Here is a 21,299-nt window from a genome sequence, read left to right as displayed (position 1 = left end):
CACAATCGTGGTACTGTGTGTATGAAAATATAAAAATTTTATATGAGTACGTGCTGCTTGATAGTTACTAGTAAATCTGAATAATTGTAGTAAGTACAGATTTATTTGGAAAGAAAGTGAAATAAATGATTTTTATGACTGTATACAGTTTACTACATAAATGCATATTACTTGTTATCATGTCTAACATTGGTTAATTTTTAATCTTAACCTTAAACTTAACCTTAAAGTCAATTGAGTCAACGGCCCAACATGGAAAATCAAAACGCTATGACAGTTAAAAGCAATAATCCTGCTCCCACAGTGGAACAGATTAATGCTGATCGTATAACACAGGTATTTATAGTTAAACCTACTTTATTACATGGATTACACATATTTTTTCTTTACATCTATTTTATTAAATAATTACAGCTTGCAAATAAATATTGGGCACCACATACTATAGATTCACATCTTCCATTCAGTTCACAAATAGTAGAAGATATTTACATCCAAGAAATATGTGCATCTAAATTTTCTATTCGAAGAATTATGATGTTAGAGTTCAGTCAGTATTTAGAAAATTTTCTATGGCCATATTACAATACAAAAATTGCAACTCGTGCTCATACTATGTCCATTGTTGTTATGGTGAATGAAAAATTTCGAGAACGTGTTCAAGTTTGGAAAGTATTTGAGAAACTTCCAGAATATTTTTCTGAATTTTTCCAAAAAGTCTTAGAGACATGCCTTGAAGACAGTATAATGGACTTTGATTTGAAAGAACAAACAGCACTGATCGTTTTTTTGAATCATTGTTTTAATTCCATGGAAGTATTATTAGTTAGAGAAGAAGTAAAACGGCTGGTGTCATTGTCCATGTGGATTTCATTGCAACAAGGTCGTAGAGAATTAGAGTTTAGGAAATATCCAAAGTGGAGAAAGTACTGGAAGGTTATAATGAAAAAAGATAATCCTGAATGTAAAGAAAAGTTAGAGTGGGAACGTAAATTTTTACACAGATTAATGATAAAATTTATGACAATATTGGAAACAGTACCGGAGGAAGGTAAATTAAACCAAATAAAAATCTAATCTGTTTTATATTGTTCAAAAATAGTTTTGTGGTACAATATTATAATTTGCTATTTACTTCTCAATAGGACCACTCTTACCAGATAAGGTACGATATTGTGAAAGGTTTCTTGAGTTAGTAATAGATTTAGAAGCTCTATTACCAACTAGACGTTTCTTCAATACTGTTATGGATGATTGTCATTTGGTAGTGAGATGTCAGCTATCCAATTTATTACATCGTCCAGAAGGTGAATTGTTTGGCCAGGTAAATTTTATTTCTCAAGTTTTTCAAATAAATAGAAATATCTAGTATAAAAGGATATATTGAAATTGATTTTATAAAAATGATACACCATTTACAAAAGTCATATGTTTGTACAAATATAAATATTATATGAATATCTTAAAAGTAAAAAATTCCTTAGAAGATGATATTTTTATAAGAAATGATAGATGCAATGATAATGTTTATGGATGTTTATATATTTTGCGATTAATGTTATATTTTATACAGATAAGTGCACATTTTCGTAAGGCATAAAAAATTTTGTTTCAAGGCACTTATGATTATAAGTTCCAAATTATTCAAATAGATAAATACATATTTAGTATAGATATATTTAAGTTTGTATGTAAAAAGCAATGAATCTATCAAAAATGATACATATAAATATTATATTCTCCTAGAATAATATAATTTTGTTGATTTTAAAAATTCTTTTAATTAAATACCATTATATACAATGCCTTAGCTTACTATTTATGGACGTTATGTTCCTGCCTTAATAAAACATGTATTTGTTAATATGAACTAATATGATATATTCCTTGTCGAGCACTGGTTTGTGATATAGACTATCATTGCTAAATATGCTTTTCACTTGATATGTTTAATCAAATGTGCAAAATACAACGCTTTCATAGAACAAAATTATTTCATTTGAGATCGAATTTCATAATCGATTATACGATTTAAAAATTGTTTAATATCCTGCGTTAATGGCAGTCATTTCTTCGCCCCAATCAAGGCCCTCGATATTTTCGCCTGAATTACAGCAGTTGCATGTTTTACCAAGTAAGAATGTAACCCTTCTTTGTCCAAATACGCAAACGTATAGTATTAAAATTGCCTGTAGCAAATTAATAACGATATGACAATACTCTAACGCTTCGTAATTCAGTCGTGATAGCAGGAATAATAGCCAACCGGTACTCATTATCGCAAATAGGAAAACGAACATTCTAAAGCTGTATTTCATTTTATGATGAATTCGACCGTATGTGCTCATTCTTTTAATCCTGTTCGCGGTTGTTAATACGAAAGATAAATCAATCATTATAGTAAATGCGATCGATGTAAATAATACGGAAATACCGAGCCAACCGATTGTTTCTTGAGGTGGATATATCTTTCCACCAACGACAGGTTTATTAGTTTCTAAGGCAAAGTGTGCAAAAATCGCAGTGCCCGCTATGCAAACCGTCGAACCCCAAACATACGTAGAATAGTAACAGTACTTTCTGCCGTCAGTTACTCTTAAAAATACGTTTCGCGAACGGAAAGTGCTCCATACGTAGTAACCCAAGGCGTTCAACCAGAAAAATGCAGCTAGCAAGGAGACATACATGACGGTATCTGAAAGAAAGAAATATTCTCGTAAAAAGTTAAGCATTTTTCAATCGAAGATATCCTAATTGGAATTGAAATTTAATTTTCCATGAATAGCTTGAATATTTATGAATATTCATGTATTTCATACCGGCAATCATAAAACTGATGTGATTGCCGAATTCCGTGAAAATCCTGACGGTAGACGCAGATTGCCCAGCTATAAGGCACAGAGTCATACTAGTTATCATGTTTCCCACAAGATCACGCAGTTGTGGTAGAACAAAATAAACAACCGCGACAACCAGATAACTAGCTATCGATATAGCATGAAAGGTGGGATCGATGGCATGTTTCATCAAATAATTTGTATCGGACCATGTAACGACTACGTCGGGTACGCAAATCATCGCGTACATCGCTACCAGTCGATCTCTGCTCAAAATTGCTTTGTCAGCGCAATAATGTCCGAACGGATAATCATAATGAATAGAAACCGTCTCCAGATCATCTTCGTCCATTGAATCTGCATTGTCGAATCCAAATGCACCATTATATTCGTTTTGCTTTCCCTTTGTCAAATCGGTGGTGTAGTGTCGCAACACGCCAGTTGTCAGTATCGCGAGCCGATCCTCGCCTGATCGATAATGATATACGTTCCATTGATGCTCGTTGGATTGACACTTAGGTCTTCCAATCTTCAGTTGATAATTCGGTTTAACCGGTTTGCTCCTTGATATACCATTGACCTCCTCGATGAATTCCGGTCTCCACTCCGTCTCGTTCGTTTCCGTCAATGGCGTGCACGTGTCGTCTACAAGAAGCTCGTTGTGCTCGCAACACTTCGCCACGCTGATCAAATTTGCCTTCCCGTCTGTGTTTGCAAGAAGGGGATGATTCCCCAGTATACCAACGATGATAAGCAACGCACTCACGAGATAATACATGTCATCGAATCGGCACCGTTCCTACTCTCGCGTCTTTGTTACCATACATTGGTTCCGTGCATTCATTCGTCAACTAACTTTCCGCCGTGGCCGAGTTTAGCGTTGTTCGTGATCGATTTCGTGATGGCTACCCTGACGTTATTTCAACAGCGTTGTTATTCACTCGTTCATTTTAACGCAACGATAATAGGACTACTCGTGTGTTCATCGTCATACCTGCCAATGCCGCCTGCGGTAGTAGTTACCCGCCTAGCGAGACTTACCCCTGCCATACTCGCCGCCATCGCATCGCATCCATTTCCATTCTCTGTTGCACTATCTTTTTGTCTCTTTTTCTCTTCCGTTTGTTCACTCGCACGCTGGCTTGCTTACTCTCTTTTTCTCTCTTTCCCCCTTCCCTATGGCTGCCTCATCGCTCTCCCTCCTCTCGTATACTCATCTTTACCTTTCTCGTTTACTTTGCATTTTGGCTTCGTTGGTTCTTCTTCCGATATTCGTATCTTCGCGTTAATTTAACTTGTAAAAGTTCGATTTGCTGTATGATCCGAATATTTATAATATAATCATCTATAACATAATTATTTATAGCACGTTTATCAGCATTTATGCAATGGCATTACTTCATACTTTATACGATTAACTGGTGCTTTGTTATATACGTGCGATTTGTTTCGCAGTTTTTAAGCGGCCTCTAAATACTTGATGAAACTTATGGATGAAACTTATCTTGAGGCATGCCTCTAGAACAGGCCCTGGAATTGGGTATAGTGACATATCTACTTATAATCAGCAGGTTTGAAGCAGTGAAATGACATTTTAATAGCTATATGTATACGAAAAAGATTGTAATTGTTAGGTATAGTTTATTATAGTATAGTTTAGGAATGAAATCAGGTCTAGAGGCATGCTGGAGGTACATACATATGTATATATCTGTATCATATTGCACAATCGCTCCTTGAAATTACAACGCGTTTCTTGGTTTCGCACAGCTTCTAATTATGAATCTTATTCGTAGGAGATATAATAGTCATAATTGGAAGTTCATAAAATTTCCTCCTTTTTTGCATGGTTAATTTGGACATATTTTTCAATCAATTCAACTCATTCTCGTTGACTACAACGAAAATCGATGTACGAAATCTTTTTCAATGTAACAAATCGATTATCATGTATCATAATACGTTTATTTATGCTAACGACATATTTATTTTATTATTTGCACGTTTATTTTTACAGTGCAACTTATCGCATTTGTATAATATACAAACGTAGATATTTTATGAATAATGAGCAAAAAAAAAAGTTCAAGATAGACTACGCTACAAATGTTACGGATAGCCAATCCTTGTTACTTGTCCTTAGTCAATCAATCTTTACATAAATAACCATCTTTCGAAGGAAAATTATCTTATACGTGTACAAATTAAGGTCTAAATCATCTTACAAATAATTCACTGTCTGTTATACTATATTACTCTATATAAATTAAAGAATAAAAATATTCTGAAATTGCCGGTAATTCGAACTTGAAGTCCAAAGAATCGTGTTGCACACGAGTCACTGCTAAGGTATTAAAAGTTTTGCATTTCTCGCTGCAGTAGCAACCTTTGCGTTGCTAAAATATTGATCAGTAACATGTTCCGTCGCCATGGAAAACGTCACGTTGCATTCGTGTGTGTATCACGACAATGCAAATCCTCATCTTTGCAATGTCGATACTAGCATTACTCATAGTAGTATGTGGGTAACCACCACACACGTCATTGTTGTTTTGCGCTATTGTCGTTTATCATGTCTTCGTGCAACAAATTAATTGATTACTCGCGCAGATTGTTTTGTTTAATCATCGTAATAGCTTCACGCAACGAGAAATACGATTGTTCAATGCAGCGTATCAACGATAATTTAGTTTTTACTCTACCTCTTTTTGCACACCGTAGATTATTTTGAATTTGTTAATTAAATAATTTTTTAATTTGTAGAAAATTCTATCTATCTATTTCTACATGACATAAATATAATTTCTAGAAAGGAAAAGATATAAAACTTACGTGAAGTAATATTAAAATTACCTGGATTTTTTTATTCCAATGGATATAATGCTTAAATTAAAAATGACGCTTAATTTTATTATCATACTTAATTGACGTTGTTTACATAATTCATTTTTTTTGTCTCTTATATTTATTTTAAGATAGAACACTTTCATTTTGTTCGTTATGGTAGTAAAAAGTATTCTGGCAACTTCGAATGTTTACGCTCATATTTCGTGTGCTCCAGCGTTCGTGGTTTTAACGTTTGCGATATCTGTCGACTAACACGTTTTTAATGACTCAAAGACGTCAGAAGTACATGATGATGTAAGATAAATCGTCGTCTCGGAAGTGTCGCGTCAGTCGATTAGAATGAGAAAGTTTGATACGGACGCCTACGAAGAAGATAATAAAATTACTAGATTACACGAAATTGCCATGATGAGTTGTGAACCTTCTTGTTCTTTAGCTAATCTACAGATCGGCAAAAATCGCATGATAGTAAATGACACGATAATTAACGCGATACTTGTTACTAGGCAATGTTTGTAGAGATTCTTAAAAAACGTATTTTACGACGATTCATTAAAAGAGTATTAAATTCTATACGATCTTTATACGACTATGTTACTTAAATAGAAGTAATTCTTTGTCTCATTGTCATTACTTATGATTATCTTCGACTAGTCGAATATATTGGTATAAGAAGAAACTACACGTCTTATTACGTTACGTTATTAGCGACGAAAAAGAAACAAAGTTATTTTTATAAACACTAATCATGTTGCGATAATTCGACTTCTTCAGGTAGTACTTCCTCGCACTCTTCATCCTCGTAAGCTGCCCAAGATTTTGGAAAGCCAATCCCACAAGGTCTCTTTTTTGCCAACAACTTTCTCACTCGTTTTCGCGTCCCAACCAACAAGAGGAATATTATAAAGCCTTGTAATGCATTCACTATATCCATCGGTATCCTAAATTGGAATTAAGAATCAAAGTATGTAGTCAAGCATCAACGTGTCTACTATATCTTAGCAATTGAGAAAATTAATTTCTTCGACGAGATTGTGACTTATTTTGTTGATAAACAAAAATGATGGAAATTACCAGAAATCTTGTTTACTATGATCAGCATACGAAAGCACTTCAAAAATCCATGTTACGCCCATGAAAAGTATCAGTTTGATGTAAAGCAGGCATTTAAAACGAAGTACTCGTAATTTGCTTCCGCTATAGTTACGATACTGATGCCACAATCGCCAGCCAGTTAGGCCGAGATAGATAACGTTTAACGTCAATAAAATACTGATTGGGCCATAAAAATACGCCCACGTTTGTTCATGTCCTATAAAAACATAGACGATAGTCGTTATTCAATAACAAGATTAATATATAATAACGGAGACTATTAAAAGATCGTTAGGTTTTGAAAGATATTGTTCTTACCATTGAACCAACAGCTACTTTCTCCAAAACCGGGTTTCAGATGGTTTCCTTCTACGTGATGAGTAATCAAAATTGCAATTAATAAGCATAATGGTCCACTCCAGCCGATAATAGAATAAATAGTAAAAAGCATTTTATCTCCGATCATAAAATCTTTAAACCTGTAGGAATAACAAATCAAATGATGAATACGAATGAACTAGATCTTTAAATGTTTTTATCGACTTTATTGGTTTTACCAAACTATTCTCCATATATTGAATGAGACGATGTTTAACCAGAAGAAAACAGCCATAAAACCGAAATATAAAATAAATCCTAGAAGAATAAATGAATTATTGACTTAAAAATCATACAATGTAAATGAGTAATTGTGATATAAATAAACAAATGATTATCAGCATGTCGTACCTAGAGAGACACATATATGATAATCATCATCGTGCGAGTTCCTCAACATCTGAATGGAAAGGATGATATAGCTAACTGTTAATGACGTGACTACAGCCATCATTGCTTTATCTTGAATCTCTCTTAATTCTGGTAGCAAAACATAAACTGCCAAGGTGATGATCAAAAATATGGCCGATATGATACTCAGGGTGCAGAACAATGTGTTTCTCCATTGAATACCGTCGTATTCGGTATCCGTGCATACCAAAGCAATTTTGACACCATTGTTCGGATTTCTTGCCACGCAGAACCTGAATATTTAATTAAATTAGGAATATACAAAAAAAGTGCATAAAATTTAACATATTTAAGTGTCAAATAAGCTTAAATCCTGTTTTATTCATATTTTAAAAATAGAATAGAAAGAAGAATATTAACAGACAGTATTATGTCGATTTCACGGATTGTCTTTAATCTTCGATTAGTGTTGCTGGATCGTGATCCACGAGAATTTAGTTATTCATTTATTTCAACTTTTATTCTGTGTTGTATGTGATAAACACTACACAAATTAAGATATATGAGCGAACTGTTATGGACCCCTATGACCCAACGATAACAGTTGAGGACTAAACAAACTTCTTGAAAAAAATTGCAAACGTCACTGAAAGAAATGCAACTGAAACACATCGTTTACCTCTCTGCTTCTATTTTTGTGGATATCGTGTCTACAAACTGCAGCCACGGTTTCCCATATTCCTCGATTATAGTGAAGTTATCGGACGTGTACATTTCAGGATTAACTATGTACCAACCAAATGAGCACGCGAGATTAATCGCGTTGCCATCAGAACAATTCAGCGTATGTAACCACATGAGACCATCCGAACAGCAATTGTTGTCTTTCGCCTGACTCCATGTGATCGCCAACATTAATAGACTGATCCATAGCAACCCTAGAAAAGGGTAATTCATCCTCAGTCACACTCGATCGTGAAAGTTTCGCTCTTCATGAAAACTAAGTAGATTATATCAATTATTATATATTGAAGCACACACTTGTTATTGCTACATATATGGCACTATAAAGATCGTTTTCAAGTACTTTTAGCGAGAATCTCCATCGTCCGATTTTTGTGTATATAAATGAGTATTAAAACGTATTTATATTTGATACGTAAAGGCGCCCGTTTACTTCGAACTTGTGGCACTCGTGACGAATATCACGAATGTATCGATACAATCTGAAAGCTTGAAAGGGATTTCACGAATATCGCTATGATATCACAACGATTCCAATATTTTATCTTTTCTATGTTTCAGGAAGTTCTTATTAATTTGGTAGCAAAATGAGTGGTAATATGACGAAATTGTTAACGATGTCAGAATGAAGGCAAATAATTCTTAGAAGGAATAAGACGAGAGAGAACATCTTTTCCATTCTAATATTCATCGTAGATCGATGCTTCTTTTTCTGCCCGCGTAAAAAGATTATAAACAATGTATTTAACAAAATGATTAATTCCATGTTCTCGATAAGATATGATATATTGCAGAAAATTGTTCTCGTTATCGGTAATTGAATATCGAGCACGTTCGGTCTGGGAAACAAAGAGATTCGCATTTAAAAAGACGCAGTTGTAGTAATATAGTTCACTGGTGGTTGTTATGCACGTATGCAGTATGAAATGACTGGATCGAAAAAAGAAAAGGGATGTTTGTGCTTCTGTTAGCGAGAATGCTCCTTATGCCCTTTTCTTAGCTTCCTCAATGCCTGCACGAACCATTGCTCTTTTTCATTGAGCCATGTGCAGCACGTGTTTTCTCTTGTTTTTTACGATTGCTATGGTATCAATGCGGCTAATTCAATTTATTCAAATTACGTTAATGAAGTATTATTTGTATCGTCATTTTCTAATGCTTTACAATGTTATGTTATATTTTACTTAAATGAGTACAATCAGAAAAAAAAACGATTTTATCGATATCTCAAAATTGATACATGTTTGTATTCATTTGCATTTCATTTGTATCATTCAGTAATAAACATCGGGTTCTCATAAAGAAGATGAATGAAAAGTTCGCTAAACACGCGCGAGAATGGCAGAATCAAGTATTGCAGACTTCGTATTTATAGAATTTCCTATTTATTAAAGATAGTTTCGTGAAGTAACGGAAGTTAGTAATGTGAAATGATTTAATCATTGGTGATAACGTTATTTGCCATACATCTTCAATATATCTGACGCACATAGAGCGTATCTATGATTTTTACTGCCCCTGGCTTCGACACTTTCCTTCTATCAGTCGCTTTAACCGTGATCGACGAGAGAAGGAAAATAACAAACATGTAAATTCTTTCTCTTTTCTCGCGTGATGCAACACGTGTTTTTGCATGTAAAATTTCATGTTTCTTCCTCGAACGAGAAAACCTACATCGTCATTCCGTCGAATAATTCGTTGGAAATTCCTAAAACACACATGCGTCTTAATCTATCATAAGCAAAACCTCCCGACGTGTTACGCGTCAAACATTCGTTACAACGCAAAATCTATACGAATCCAAGGCCTGTTTGGTTATTTATCTAAGGCAAACTATTAGCTAGTATTCGAAATATCTGTGACGTACTTTGTAACAACATATCTTTCCCTCAATGAAATCTATTCAGTAGATTCGACAAAATTTCCAAGTAACTCGATGAGTAATTAAGTTAATACTTAGTATTTATCTCAGTCCAAGTATTAACTAGTATTCATCTTCAGAATGCCTACGACATACTTCACAACAACATACCTTTCCTCAATAAAATCTATTCAGAAGACAAGACAAAATTTCAAAATATATCACGAACAGTGAATTAAAAACCCGACGAGTAGTTGAGTTAATATTTAACGCAGCTGAATAGAATATGCATGTGTGTGTGTGTGTGTGTATGGTTACACACACACAGAGGGAGATAAACAAAGAATAAAAATCAGAATAATCCAATCAGTAGAGCTTTACGTACCTTTGACTGGCAATGTGCCCGAACGCCTGCTATAATTCACATTCAGCATCATCTCTCTGATTTTTATTAATACATTGCTTTTCATCTACTGCAGAACGAGCTTGTTTCAGTAAAATTCACCAAATAACCAATCGATTCAATCCCATTAATCATATATACCTGGCAATCTTTATTGTCGCAGAAGTTCAAAATAAGGATCGTCTTTTTTGTTGTCTGATGAAAGATTGAAACAAAATCTTAGAGATCAATCTTGGGACCGATCAAAAACAGCCTTCGCTATTTAAGCTCGACTTAGCATATTAATTCTGTTGGTCTTAGCATGTTAATTTGTCTAATTTTATACTCTTGTCTCGTTTGATAAACATACAACGTTAGAATGTAAATTATCAGCGGATATAGCTTTTCACCATCTGAATTCTTGATTTAAGAAAAACTGTACCGAAGCACGAAGCGCTTTCGTATCGACGAAAAACTGATCTCGATCAGTTCTTAAAGAAAAAGAAGAAAGAACAGTCACCTTCTATAGCCACTAGTTTTTCCATTCACTATTAGAACGAATTACTCGATCTACTCGTACGACAAATAAAGATTGTAAAACGAAGAAGTGGCAGATAACCAGACAGACACGTTGACACACTTGCGTTACGCGTGGTACTGAACAATTGTAGATGAAGCATTGATGAGCCGGTCCGAGATATAAGATACTCCCACTGTGGCCGAAGTACAGACTTCTTGGCTGGCTTACTACCAGTGCAGTGTTCAGTGTGCCTTTGTATCCTCACGAGGAGAATGGGTTCCTGTCGAACAGGTTCACCGATGCCTTTATTCTAATTTACGATCCTCTCCCCTTCTTCTACGTTTCCTTAGCTATTCTGTCCCTCTTAATTGATATTTAATCTCTAATATTTTTCCAACTATCCAAGATACGTTGAAGTATTTCAAGTTTCCCGTATGTTGTTTATCTTTTAAGTAAAATTATATTGTACAGGCTGTTACGAAACAATAATTAAGTATTCTAAAATGAACAAAGAAAGAGATAATGCTGGCATAGAAAAATGGATGTTTATACATAGTTATGCATTTATAAATTCATATTTTTACCAACATAATAAAAAAACAAGCGAAACTTACATAAAGATTTGTTTCATCTACCGATTACTGTAACGCATACTTTACCTAGGATATTTTGTATATTTTTCGCGTATCCAAAAAATTGCCTCACCTTAAAATTTTCTATAAATGCATTAACAACCGCAGTTTAACGGTAAAACTTAGATTTCTTCCAATTTCGAAATGGTAGATGGAAATATTAATTAGGAAGGGCAGTATTCCTCGTTAGTCATCCATAATCCACCTACCATAAATTACGGAAAGACCGAAAGGTCAAAGCTTAAATAAACTACTGCAAGATAAGATTTTATAAGTTTAATACGCTAATAGCAAATTAATGTCATGTTGATTTTATTCGTACGTTATAATGTAGAAAGCGTGCTACGCATATATTCACAGGATTTTTCTGACGAGACATGGTTTATTATAACCCTGGACAACTGACACAGCCTTGAATAATGTTACATTTAATCCACATTGGCACTCGCAAATATAATTGATTTGCAGGCGTCTCTTCATTCATTGTAATGGTATTTTTTTGCGTAATATTTTCGTCGTGGAGAATGATTAAACAGTCTTGTTGCTTCATCAATCTCTACCGAGGTGAACTTTGAATGGACATAGATATGTGTATTTATAAAGTAATTATTGATAGAAACAACGGAAAGCTCATTAAGGGATAGGCTGTACCTTAAATAAATGGATTAGTATTCGATATATGCATAATAAAACATAAAAAATAATTAAACAATAGCAAGTGACATCGGAAATCACTTGTGAATAGTAATAGTGTCAAACGAAGTAACGTATTACGAATCTGCATAGTTTTAATAGTCTACATATTTATTTATCATAGACATTTATTTTTATTTATCACATTATGGTGTGATAAATATTATTGATTATATTTGATATATATGATTATATTTGTTTATTCGATTTACAGCTATTAGAAATGTTGAAGTTTTACGCGAGGTTTGAAATCAATGAAGAAAGCGGCGACCCCCTCACTGATCACGATATGACACAATTGCATTACACTAAAATTACTTCGCTTCAGGTATGAAACATAACATATATTTCGAACGCTTAAGAAACTATTGTTTTAAAAATTAAATTTCTTTTTTATCTTTCTTTTTATCGAAAAGAAGTAGACAATTCCAAGAAAAGAAATAAAATATTCTTTCTTATCAAATAATGAAAATGACAAAATTACTTGTCTTGCTATTAATTGATATGTTAATTCTTGTAAATAAGTATTCAACTTTCGAGTTATGCATTATTGAAACGATTTTTCCGCATCATTTGTCAAATCATCAACGTTCTCGTTAGAATGGGCGTTCACATATTAAAACCAAAGGAGTACAAAAGCATAAACCAACAAACAAAATTCAAACTGTGCACAGAAAGCAGTTTTTGCGAAGTTCCCGGACTTACGAAGCTTTGCGTTGGCGAATGTAGCGAGCGTTGATACGAGAGAAGCTCTTTATAAACACTTCGGGTTACTCAGGTAATCTCCTTACAATTTGTATCTTATTTATTGTACGCTTTTCTAAAGAATTATAAATCATTTTCATATTTTATCTCTATGCAAATTTTCAGTCAAGAGAAGCTAAGATCAATTGCAAGTTACCTCAGTTTGGTACCATCGGAAGAACGCGAGAAAGATGAGAATTGGTACCGGTATGATATAGACTTTCTTCGAGAACTTTTGGTAAGTTAAGTAAAAAGAAAGTTAGTAAAAGAAGGAGGAATAGAAAATATAGATTTAACATTGTGAATAATATAAACTTTAGATTTCACGTCACGAGCGTAGAGCTTCTCAGTTAGAGGAGCTCAATGAAATGCCACTTTATCCAACAGAAGAGATCATTTGGAACGAGAGTATTGTACCGACAGAATATTTTTCTGGCGAAGGTTGTTTAGCTTTGCCAAAATTGAATCTGCAATTTCTTACTCTGCACGATTATTTACTGAGAAACTTCAATCTATTTCGACTTGAATCAACTTGTATGTATAGAATAAATGTAATTAATTGAAGTAATATAGGATGATCTTCTCACTAGTTGATACAAAACCAACGTCGCCAATCATATCGCGGATAAACACTTTCATTTTTATTTCATGGATATACACACACGTAATCGTCTCTGACCTAACACAGAGCCATTATCGATTTGCGATATTAAATCATATGTATAGATTAGCATAATGTTATCACTGTGGAATAATTTCATTTGAATCAACTGGCGAAAAAATCATCCTGTAATATAGTACAGTAAATAATGATATGAAATATTTATAGATGAAATACGGCAAGATATCGAAGATGCTGTGAGCAGACTAAGCCCTTGGTAAATTACTATATTTCAATAAACTAAAACCATTAAAAAGTATATTATTAATAATATAATGTATTTTATCTAGGCGAGCCGAAGATGGTGGTGTTTACTTCGGCGGTTGGGCTAGAATGGCTCAACCTATTACACAATTTGCTGTAGTCGAGGTAGCGAAACCTAATATTGGCGAGAAAAGACCATCCAGAGTACGTGCTGATGTCACAATAAATTTAAGTGTTCGTAAAGAAATTAAGTCTGAATGGGAAAACCTCCGGAAACACGATGTCTGTTTCCTCATTACAGTTAAACCACAAAACCCAATCGGTAAGATTTCATCAAATAATTTTAATTATTTTATTATACTTCATGTAATTAAAAAGGCAATTAAGTCAATAATTTAACATGCAGGTACAAAATACAGTCACAAAGTACCTTTTGTACCACAAGTTGGATTAACAACTGTACGAGGATGTGAAGTTGAAGGTATGTTAGATTCAAACGGTAGAGTAATCGAAGATGGACCTGAACCACGCCCGATTTTACCTGGAGATACTCGCACGTATAGAGTTTGGCTAGATTGTAATCAATATAGAATTGATATGGATAATGCTAGCCATGGTGGTGAAGATGTATATGAAAGTTTTAACATCATAATGAGACGTAAACCTAAAGAGAATAATTTCAAAGCAGTTTTGGAAACGATAAGAGAGCTTATGAATACAGAATGCGTCGTACCCTATTGGTTGCATGACATAATTCTCGGATATGGTGATCCTGGTGCTGCTCGTTATTCTAGGTACATCAGATACAGATATTATACTTGAAATATACAATAATATTAAAAGTCTCTAGATATTCCATATTTTTATTTTCTTATAGAATGCCAAATGAAATTGCATCAATGGATTTCAATGATACATTTCTTGATATAAATCATTTAAAAAATAGCTTCCCTCAATATGAAATTAAGGTTTCTACCAATGATGAATCGAAATTAGTACGTCCTTTTCGTTTAACATTTGAAGATGTACTTGCGAAACATAATGTTGAACCCGTAAAGAAAGTTATCAAAATTGAACCTCATGTGCCACCCAGTAGAGGCCCTTATAAAGCTAATGAACCAAAAAAGTATGAGGAACTATTTTTTTCCTTCTTTAGTGATAAAGTAAAAGTTATGTATAATAATATTATATACAATTTCATTCCAGAAATCAGATTCCTTTTACACCAACGCAGGTCGAAGCCATTCGTGCAGGTATGCAACCAGGATTGACGCTTGTTGTAGGTCCTCCTGGTACTGGTAAAACGGATGTCGCTGTTCAAATTATATCAAATCTTTATCATAATTTCCCGAATCAGAGAACCCTTATAGTTACACATTCTAATCAAGCACTGAATCAACTTTTTGAGAAAATCATGGCACTTGATATAGATGAAAGACATTTATTGCGTCTTGGTCATGGCGAAGAAGCGCTAGAAACTGAGAAAGATTTCAGCAGATACGGTAGAGTTAATTATGTTCTAGCTAAACGTTTGGATCTTTTAATGGAAGTTCAAAGATTACAGGTTTGTAATTTACAATATGAACTACAATATGTATTATATCTATTACATATGATTTACATGTATAAAATGTACAAAATTAATGGTTTTAGGAATCTTTAAACGTAAAAGGTGATGTCGCATATACATGCGAAACAGCAGGACACTTTTTTATGTATCAAATACTCACAAGATGGGAACGCTTTGAAACCAGAATTAAGCAAAGACAGGGGACAGGAAATAATGCATCTGCTGCTTTTATCATAGATGAGGAATTTCCATTTCATAAATTCTTTGACAATGCGCCAAAACCATTATTTAAAAGAAATTCGTATGAAGAAGATCTTGAAATAGCATGCAGTTGTTTTCGGTAAATTTATATCAAATAAAGATTTTACATAAGAAATTATATTTATAACTAAATTTTTATTAAATATCATTCTTGCAGATATATAGAGCGGATTTTTGCTCAATTAGAAGAGTTTAGAGCTTTCGAGTTATTACGATCTGGCTTAGATAGATCGAAATATTTATTAGTCAAAGAAGCAAAAGTTATTGCTATGACTTGTACTCATGCTGCTCTTAAAAGACGTGAACTAGTAGACATGGGATTTAAATACGACAACATTCTCATGGAAGAATCTGCTCAAATTTTAGAAATTGAAACTTTTATACCGTTATTACTACAGAATCCACAAGATGGATATAATCGATTGAAACGTTGGATAATGATAGGAGATCATCATCAGTTACCACCAGTTATTAAAAACATGGCTTTCCAGAAATATTCAAATATGGAACAATCTCTTTTTGCAAGATTTGTACGATTGGGTGTTCCTACAGTTGACCTCGATGGTCAAGGTCGTGCAAGACCCAGCATTTGCAATTTATACAACTGGCGTTATAAAAAATTGGGCAATCTTGCACATGTGGAAAATAGCCCGGAATACTTAGTGGCAAATGCTGGATTCTTATATGACTTTCAACTTATTAATGTCGAAGATTTCAATGGAGTGGGTGAAAGTGAACCCAGTGCCTACTTTTATCAAAATCTCGCTGAAGCTGAGTATTGCGTAGCTGTATTTATGTACATGCGTCTTCTTGGCTATCCAGCAGACAAAATTAGTATATTAACTACTTATAATGGACAAAAACATTTAATAAGAGACGTAATAAACATAAGATGTGCTAGCAATCCTTTGATAGGTCGACCAAATAAAGTAACAACAGTTGATAAATACCAGGGTCAACAAAACGACTATATATTACTATCTCTTGTGAAAACTCGAGCTGTCGGTCACTTACGAGATGCACGACGATTAGTAGTCGCTATGTCAAGAGCGCGTCTTGGCCTTTATGTTTTTGCTAGAGTATCTCTTTTTAACAACTGTTTTGAATTAACACCCGCATTTGCTCAGCTAATGCAGCGGCCATTAAAACTACAGCTTCTTCCTCAAGAACATTATCCTACCGAGAGACTTAATAATGCTAATCTCTCTACTTCACCAATGGAAATTGAAGACATGCCTCATATGGCTAAATTTGTCTACGATTATTACATAGAAAAAGTTAGTGGTATAAAAGTAAGTTATATAGAAACTTTCTTTATATTCATTCATATCATAATTAAGTAAAGAGCAATAAATAACATTTAATTAATTACAGGAATCACAAAAAGTATGGCAGAAACCAGGTATGATGCAAACACCTAACAGTCCATCTTACAAAGTTCCTGCCCATCCTGGAGCAGATGATGATACGGATGATGAAGAAATTAATCAAATGGAGGATGAGCAGGAAAATATCAAAAAAGAAGAGAATAAAGAACCAAAATTTGAATTAATTAAAAATTTAGTTGAGGACCTAACTTCGGAAAATGAAGGCAGTGATCGTTAGAGACAAGCTCATACATCTATAAATGAGCACTAAGTAATAATAAACAAATATTTTTACTAAAAATACTCTTTTTTTATTAAAATTATATATTATTATTACATTGACATGATGTCGAAAGTTATAGTAAGATTAAAGAATATTTATATTTATTATAAATATCATATTCTGATTTTCATATATTTTATGTATTTTATGTTCGCTTTAAAAATGTTTTAGATAAATAGATTCATATTTCACTTTGTTAATATTTTTATCTTAACGTGTGTTTTTCTGATTGTAATTTTTTGTGCCTTTCTAGTAACTTTTTCGAATTTTCGTTAGTTAGTTGAACACTTGACGGCACATAACTATCATCAAATTTCATCGTCTTACTAGTAAAATCTGGATAATATTCCTCAATAGATGCTTTAATTCCCTTTGAATTGGGAATGTATTCTTCAGGATGTTTTAGAATGGTTGCACCACTAGGTTCATACGTTTCATAAGATACTTTTGATAAATCCATGGAATTTGGTACATATCGAACTACGTCTGCTACGCTCTTATTCTCCGATACTACAGGAGAATATTCATTTGAAAATACTTGGATTTGTTCCAATGTACTCTTTCTACTTGGTATATAGTTCAAGTTCGTGCATAACTTTTTCGTCACAGGTGCGTTTGGTACATACTCCTCTAAGATATCATTTCCCAGATTGTCAACTGGTAGACATCTTTTAACTCTATCGTTTTTTGTGTTAATCGATTCCTTCGCTACTAAATCATTGTTTCCTGATTTTGTGAGTAAAGTATTCTTACTATCTTTTTGATGTATATGGTTGGAAGTCTTCCTGACTGGCTTTTCTGTTATTTGATTCAAAATATCTTTTTTCTCTATTGTTACTTTGGGTAATTCCGACTTTTCTAATTTCTTCTTTGCTGGGGAAACATTTACTCTAATAGTAGGTAACGATGTAACATCTTTTATACTTTCTGATGGTTCAAATGTATATCTATAGTTTGTAAAAATATCTATGTAAATAACTAACAATAATTATATATCATGATGTAACCATTGATGTATATATTTTTTAAATTGTAATGTAATAGGTTAAAGGCAATATTTTTATATGTAATATTAAAAATTAATATAATTTTTATATAAATTACTTTATTTATATTTTATATAAATAAATATATATGAAAAATAGCATAACTTAAGTAAAATTAAGAAATTAATATCGAACATAAAATGATTTTGCTTACGTGATTTCCAATTGTCGAGTAGATTTTTTACATTTGCATTTCTTAAAATTCTGAGGCGATCCTTCTGTTTGAACATTGCGCAAAATTGCTTTCTCCAAAATTTTATACAGTGCCACCCAATCCTCGAGATCAAGCCATTTATTAGTTGAAACCTTTTTCTCTTTAATTTTGATAGTCTTCTCTTGAACAGTAACAACAGCCGTAACTAAACAATCATTCGAAGCCTACGAACACAGCTTCTGTTTTACTTGTGCAGATGCAAGATCGTCTATTGACAGCTGTTAGCAGCTGTTAAATGAGATACCTTAATTACTTCCAAATATTGACCATCACGAAACATTTTTAAAATATATTGTAAATTATTAATAATTTGATTATTATTTCGTGAGTTACTTGCTCTTATTGTTTCACGGGCTTTTTGTTTTCAATTTGTTCAAGAAGTTCTATCGATGATCTTTTTAATATCGCCGCTTGTCACCTTGGCTCCAGCATTATGTCAACGTAATGCACCGACTCACACATGTCAGATATGTGAACATGAAAGTTAACTAAGATATTGTGTAAACAGAAGAAAAATTTCTCTTATAATTATTAACAGAATCCATAAATTCTTATACAGTATACAAAATTTATATATGAAAAATTGATAAAACTATATTGTATCATTTATTTAAAATAATTTTTATTTCATAAAGAAATGATATCACTTCATTGAAATTTAACTTTGATATATACATAAATTATTTAATGCGTTATTTTATGCATTAGATTAGATCTAAATTCAATATTATTACTTGGTATAATATGAATTATTAATAATATATTTCTCATAGAAATATTGATCTTAATGGAACTAAATAATAAATAAATGTTTGTATCTTTTATGTTAATTTAAAATTTTATATATGTATCTGAGAAATTAAACATTTTCATATGAGAAATGTACGAACATTCGCTATTTTAAGCTTTTCATAATCGAAGAATTTATGTAAAAATAACTGATGATTAAATATTTCGTTAAATATATACGCGATAAAGTATTTTCATATAGACGTATTTCAGGTACCATACAGCCTTTAAAGAAAAAATAAAAGTAATAATGTCAGAGAAAAAGTCAAATATTTTCGAAAGATTTATCATTTTTAGCGAAACAGACACCAAAACGTTGAAGGTATGTTCTAACCTACATTTTATTTTACACACAAACATTATTTTTATGTATATAATATAATTATATTAATTAATTTTTAATTTCAGATATTCAGTTATGGAATTGCTAGTATAAGCTTAGTGATTGCACTCTATCGAATTAGACCTGTATGTATAATAAATATTAATAATGTTTCATTTATTTTTACGTTTTGTATCTTTTATTGTCGTATTTTTAGTTTGCCAAATTTAGAAAACCATCCAGCATACCATCTCACTTTTTACAAAAAAAAGTTCAACTTCAGGGTACTGTGATACATATAGAACCAAATTATGGAACACTTTTAATGGTTGATCACAAACCATTAATATCTTTGCCTCGACTAAGTAGTCCAACATATTTACCAATTAAAGTAGCTGGTCTTGATGTAACAGCTAATGGTAGGTAATGATGAATTAAACATTTGAAAATTTATTACTCTAATAAAATAAAAAACATGCTTTTAGGTATTAGTTGGTTGCAAACAATTGTTAGTGGAAAAGAAATAACTTTTATTCCTTTAGCCACAGAAAAGGACTATGTAACTTGTATAGTATCTATAGAGCGAAATGAGGTAAATAGGAATTGTTAAGCTTGCTCTTTTTTTCAGTGCACCAATTCACAATATTAAATTTTATAGAAACAAATAAAAATTGGTGAAGAATTAGCAAAACTTGGTTTTGCTATAGTAGCAAAAGATTCTCCAAAGACATTGATACAAGATAAAGACATCGTAAGCTATCATAAGTGTTTATTGAAAGCACAAAAATGGGCACAAAATAAAAGAAATGGACACTGGCATTTTGTTAAAAATCCTACGATTTTATGGCGAATCCAACAGAATTTAAATAATAAGTTGAAATCAATACTGCCTACATTTATAGCACAACAACTTAATATTTAACTTCAGGTTCTTAATTCTTCTAATTTTATAAATCTTAATTTAAAAAAAGCTTATATACCTTTTTGTAGTATATTAAAAATATTTATAGTAATAGTAAACATATAGCAGTTTTAAACATGTACTTAAAGGTTTAAAATTTTAAGCTTGTTTCTGCAGGAGCAATAACCAAAATCATAGAAGTAAAAAACAATATTTAAAAAAGCAAACATTTATTTTTATATCAGTTATACAACCTTACCAAATTCTATATAAAATTAAGAACATTGTTTAACACCATTCATGTTCAAAATTAATCTGCATATATAATACCCAGTTAAAGACAAATATATCTGCAAACATTTTGCATCAAAGAGTAATGCATTATTGTTATTTTCATACATATATTGTGTATAATATGTATTATACTCGAAGTAGAAAAATATCCTAGATTACATACAAAAATAGAAATTAAAAATTTAATGGAAGATTCACACATGGTATCTTTATAATCACAGAAAACATTTGAATTAAATGTGTAATTTATAAGCAAATGTGATCTCTAATATAAATTATTTTATTTATAGAACAATTATTTTA

At 32.3% G+C, this 21,299-nt stretch overlaps 5 protein-coding genes across 9 annotated transcripts; 2 read left to right on the top strand and 3 right to left on the bottom strand.

Moving 5' to 3' along the window:
- The first annotated feature begins 1 nt into the window (after position 1).
- Positions 2-17,621, top strand: LOC100748663 (RNA helicase aquarius). The gene is made up of 15 exons (XM_012391095.3): positions 2-336; positions 415-1,051; positions 1,146-1,324; positions 12,555-12,668; positions 13,015-13,118; positions 13,211-13,322; positions 13,405-13,618; positions 13,914-13,962; positions 14,036-14,271; positions 14,356-14,743; positions 14,827-15,075; positions 15,156-15,513; positions 15,603-15,859; positions 15,938-17,072; positions 17,155-17,621. The coding sequence occupies exons 1-15, from the start codon at positions 253-255 to the stop codon at positions 17,383-17,385; spliced, it is 4,347 nt and encodes a 1,448-aa protein (XP_012246518.1). The 5' UTR covers positions 2-252; the 3' UTR covers positions 17,386-17,621.
- LOC100749020 (probable G-protein coupled receptor Mth-like 5) lies at positions 1,834-4,130 on the bottom strand. 2 transcript variants are annotated; one of them, XM_024370773.2, is made up of 3 exons: positions 3,832-4,130; positions 2,820-3,742; positions 2,043-2,695 (listed from the first exon to the last, which is right to left on the bottom strand). In XM_024370773.2, exons 2-3 carry the CDS (start codon positions 3,613-3,615, stop codon positions 2,043-2,045), a joined length of 1,449 nt encoding a protein of 482 aa, XP_024226541.1. In that variant the 5' UTR covers positions 3,616-3,742; positions 3,832-4,130. The 2 variants fall into 2 exon arrangements, with proteins under 2 accessions (XP_012246526.1, XP_024226541.1); XM_012391103.3 differs by having other exon boundaries at positions 1,834-2,695; positions 2,820-4,129.
- Positions 6,314-11,145, bottom strand: LOC100748901 (probable G-protein coupled receptor Mth-like 1). 2 transcript variants are annotated; one of them, XM_024370779.2, is made up of 7 exons: positions 11,016-11,145; positions 8,188-8,446; positions 7,509-7,801; positions 7,337-7,415; positions 7,098-7,258; positions 6,759-6,996; positions 6,314-6,625 (listed from the first exon to the last, which is right to left on the bottom strand). In XM_024370779.2, the coding sequence occupies exons 1-7, from the start codon at positions 11,038-11,040 to the stop codon at positions 6,427-6,429; spliced, it is 1,254 nt and encodes a 417-aa protein (XP_024226547.1). In that variant the 5' UTR covers positions 11,041-11,145; the 3' UTR covers positions 6,314-6,426. The 2 variants fall into 2 exon arrangements, with proteins under 2 accessions (XP_024226547.1, XP_033179268.1); XM_033323377.1 differs by lacking the exon at positions 11,016-11,145 and adding an exon at positions 10,499-10,670.
- Positions 17,596-19,309, bottom strand: LOC100741955. 2 transcript variants are annotated; one of them, XM_012391109.2, is made up of 3 exons: positions 18,935-19,309; positions 18,631-18,854; positions 17,596-18,377 (listed from the first exon to the last, which is right to left on the bottom strand). In XM_012391109.2, exons 1-3 carry the CDS (start codon positions 18,968-18,970, stop codon positions 17,636-17,638), a joined length of 1,002 nt encoding a protein of 333 aa, XP_012246532.1. In that variant the 5' UTR covers positions 18,971-19,309; the 3' UTR covers positions 17,596-17,635. The 2 variants fall into 2 exon arrangements, 1 of the variants encoding a protein (XP_012246532.1); XR_004462605.1 differs by having other exon boundaries at positions 18,203-18,377; positions 18,631-18,869.
- On the top strand, positions 18,033-21,294 carry LOC105681458. Of its 2 annotated transcripts, XM_024370782.2 has the most exons (6): positions 18,033-18,164; positions 19,693-19,801; positions 19,888-19,947; positions 20,019-20,220; positions 20,287-20,393; positions 20,460-21,294. In XM_024370782.2, exons 2-6 carry the CDS (start codon positions 19,730-19,732, stop codon positions 20,721-20,723), a joined length of 705 nt encoding a protein of 234 aa, XP_024226550.1. In that variant the 5' UTR covers positions 18,033-18,164; positions 19,693-19,729; the 3' UTR covers positions 20,724-21,294. The 2 variants fall into 2 exon arrangements, with proteins under 2 accessions (XP_024226550.1, XP_033179270.1); XM_033323379.1 differs by lacking the exon at positions 18,033-18,164 and having other exon boundaries at positions 19,534-19,801.
- The last annotated feature ends 5 nt before the right edge of the window (positions 21,295-21,299 follow it).

The sequence above is a fragment of the Bombus impatiens genome, unplaced genomic scaffold (genome assembly GCF_000188095.3).
Source record: "Bombus impatiens unplaced genomic scaffold, BIMP_2.2 scf_0930, whole genome shotgun sequence".
Classification (NCBI taxonomy): Eukaryota; Metazoa; Arthropoda; class Insecta; order Hymenoptera; family Apidae; genus Bombus; species Bombus impatiens.
This window is presented reverse-complemented; position numbering and strand designations above follow the sequence as displayed.

What these genes read in the sequence shown, in the direction of transcription:
- LOC100748663 (XM_012391095.3), top strand. Translation starts at nt 253, where the DNA reads ATGGAAAATCAAAACGCTATGACAGTTAAAAGCAATAATCCTGCTCCC. An exon ending in AAGGTGAATTGTTTGGCCAG is followed by an intron (nt 1,325 to 12,554) that starts GTAAATTTTATT and finishes TTCGATTTACAG; the next exon opens with CTATTAGAAATGTTGAAGTT. An exon ending in GGTGCTGCTCGTTATTCTAG is followed by an intron (nt 14,744 to 14,826) that starts GTACATCAGATA and finishes ATTTTCTTATAG; the next exon opens with AATGCCAAATGAAATTGCAT.
- LOC100749020 (XM_024370773.2), bottom strand. Translation starts at nt 3,615, where the DNA reads ATGTATTATCTCGTGAGTGCGTTGCTTATCATCGTTGGTATACTGGGG. An exon ending in CATCAGTTTTATGATTGCCG is followed by an intron (nt 2,696 to 2,819) that starts GTATGAAATACA and finishes TCTTTCTTTCAG; the next exon opens with ATACCGTCATGTATGTCTCC.
- LOC100748901 (XM_033323377.1), bottom strand. Translation starts at nt 10,583, where the DNA reads ATGAAAAGCAATGTATTAATAAAAATCAGAGAGATGATGCTGAATGTG. An exon ending in GGGCACATTGCCAGTCAAAG is followed by an intron (nt 8,447 to 10,498) that starts GTACGTAAAGCT and finishes ACCCTTTTCTAG; the next exon opens with GGTTGCTATGGATCAGTCTA. An exon ending in AAGTAGCTGTTGGTTCAATG is followed by an intron (nt 6,997 to 7,097) that starts GTAAGAACAATA and finishes ATGTTTTTATAG; the next exon opens with GACATGAACAAACGTGGGCG.
- LOC100741955 (XM_012391109.2), bottom strand. Translation starts at nt 18,970, where the DNA reads ATGTTTCGTGATGGTCAATATTTGGAAGTAATTAAG. An exon ending in AATATTTGGAAGTAATTAAG is followed by an intron (nt 18,855 to 18,934) that starts GTATCTCATTTA and finishes CTGTGTTCGTAG; the next exon opens with GCTTCGAATGATTGTTTAGT. An exon ending in ACTCGACAATTGGAAATCAC is followed by an intron (nt 18,378 to 18,630) that starts GTAAGCAAAATC and finishes TACAAACTATAG; the next exon opens with ATATACATTTGAACCATCAG.
- LOC105681458 (XM_024370782.2), top strand. Translation starts at nt 19,730, where the DNA reads ATGTCAGAGAAAAAGTCAAATATTTTCGAAAGATTTATCATTTTTAGC. An exon ending in CAGACACCAAAACGTTGAAG is followed by an intron (nt 19,802 to 19,887) that starts GTATGTTCTAAC and finishes TTTTAATTTCAG; the next exon opens with ATATTCAGTTATGGAATTGC. An exon ending in TCTTGATGTAACAGCTAATG is followed by an intron (nt 20,221 to 20,286) that starts GTAGGTAATGAT and finishes ACATGCTTTTAG; the next exon opens with GTATTAGTTGGTTGCAAACA.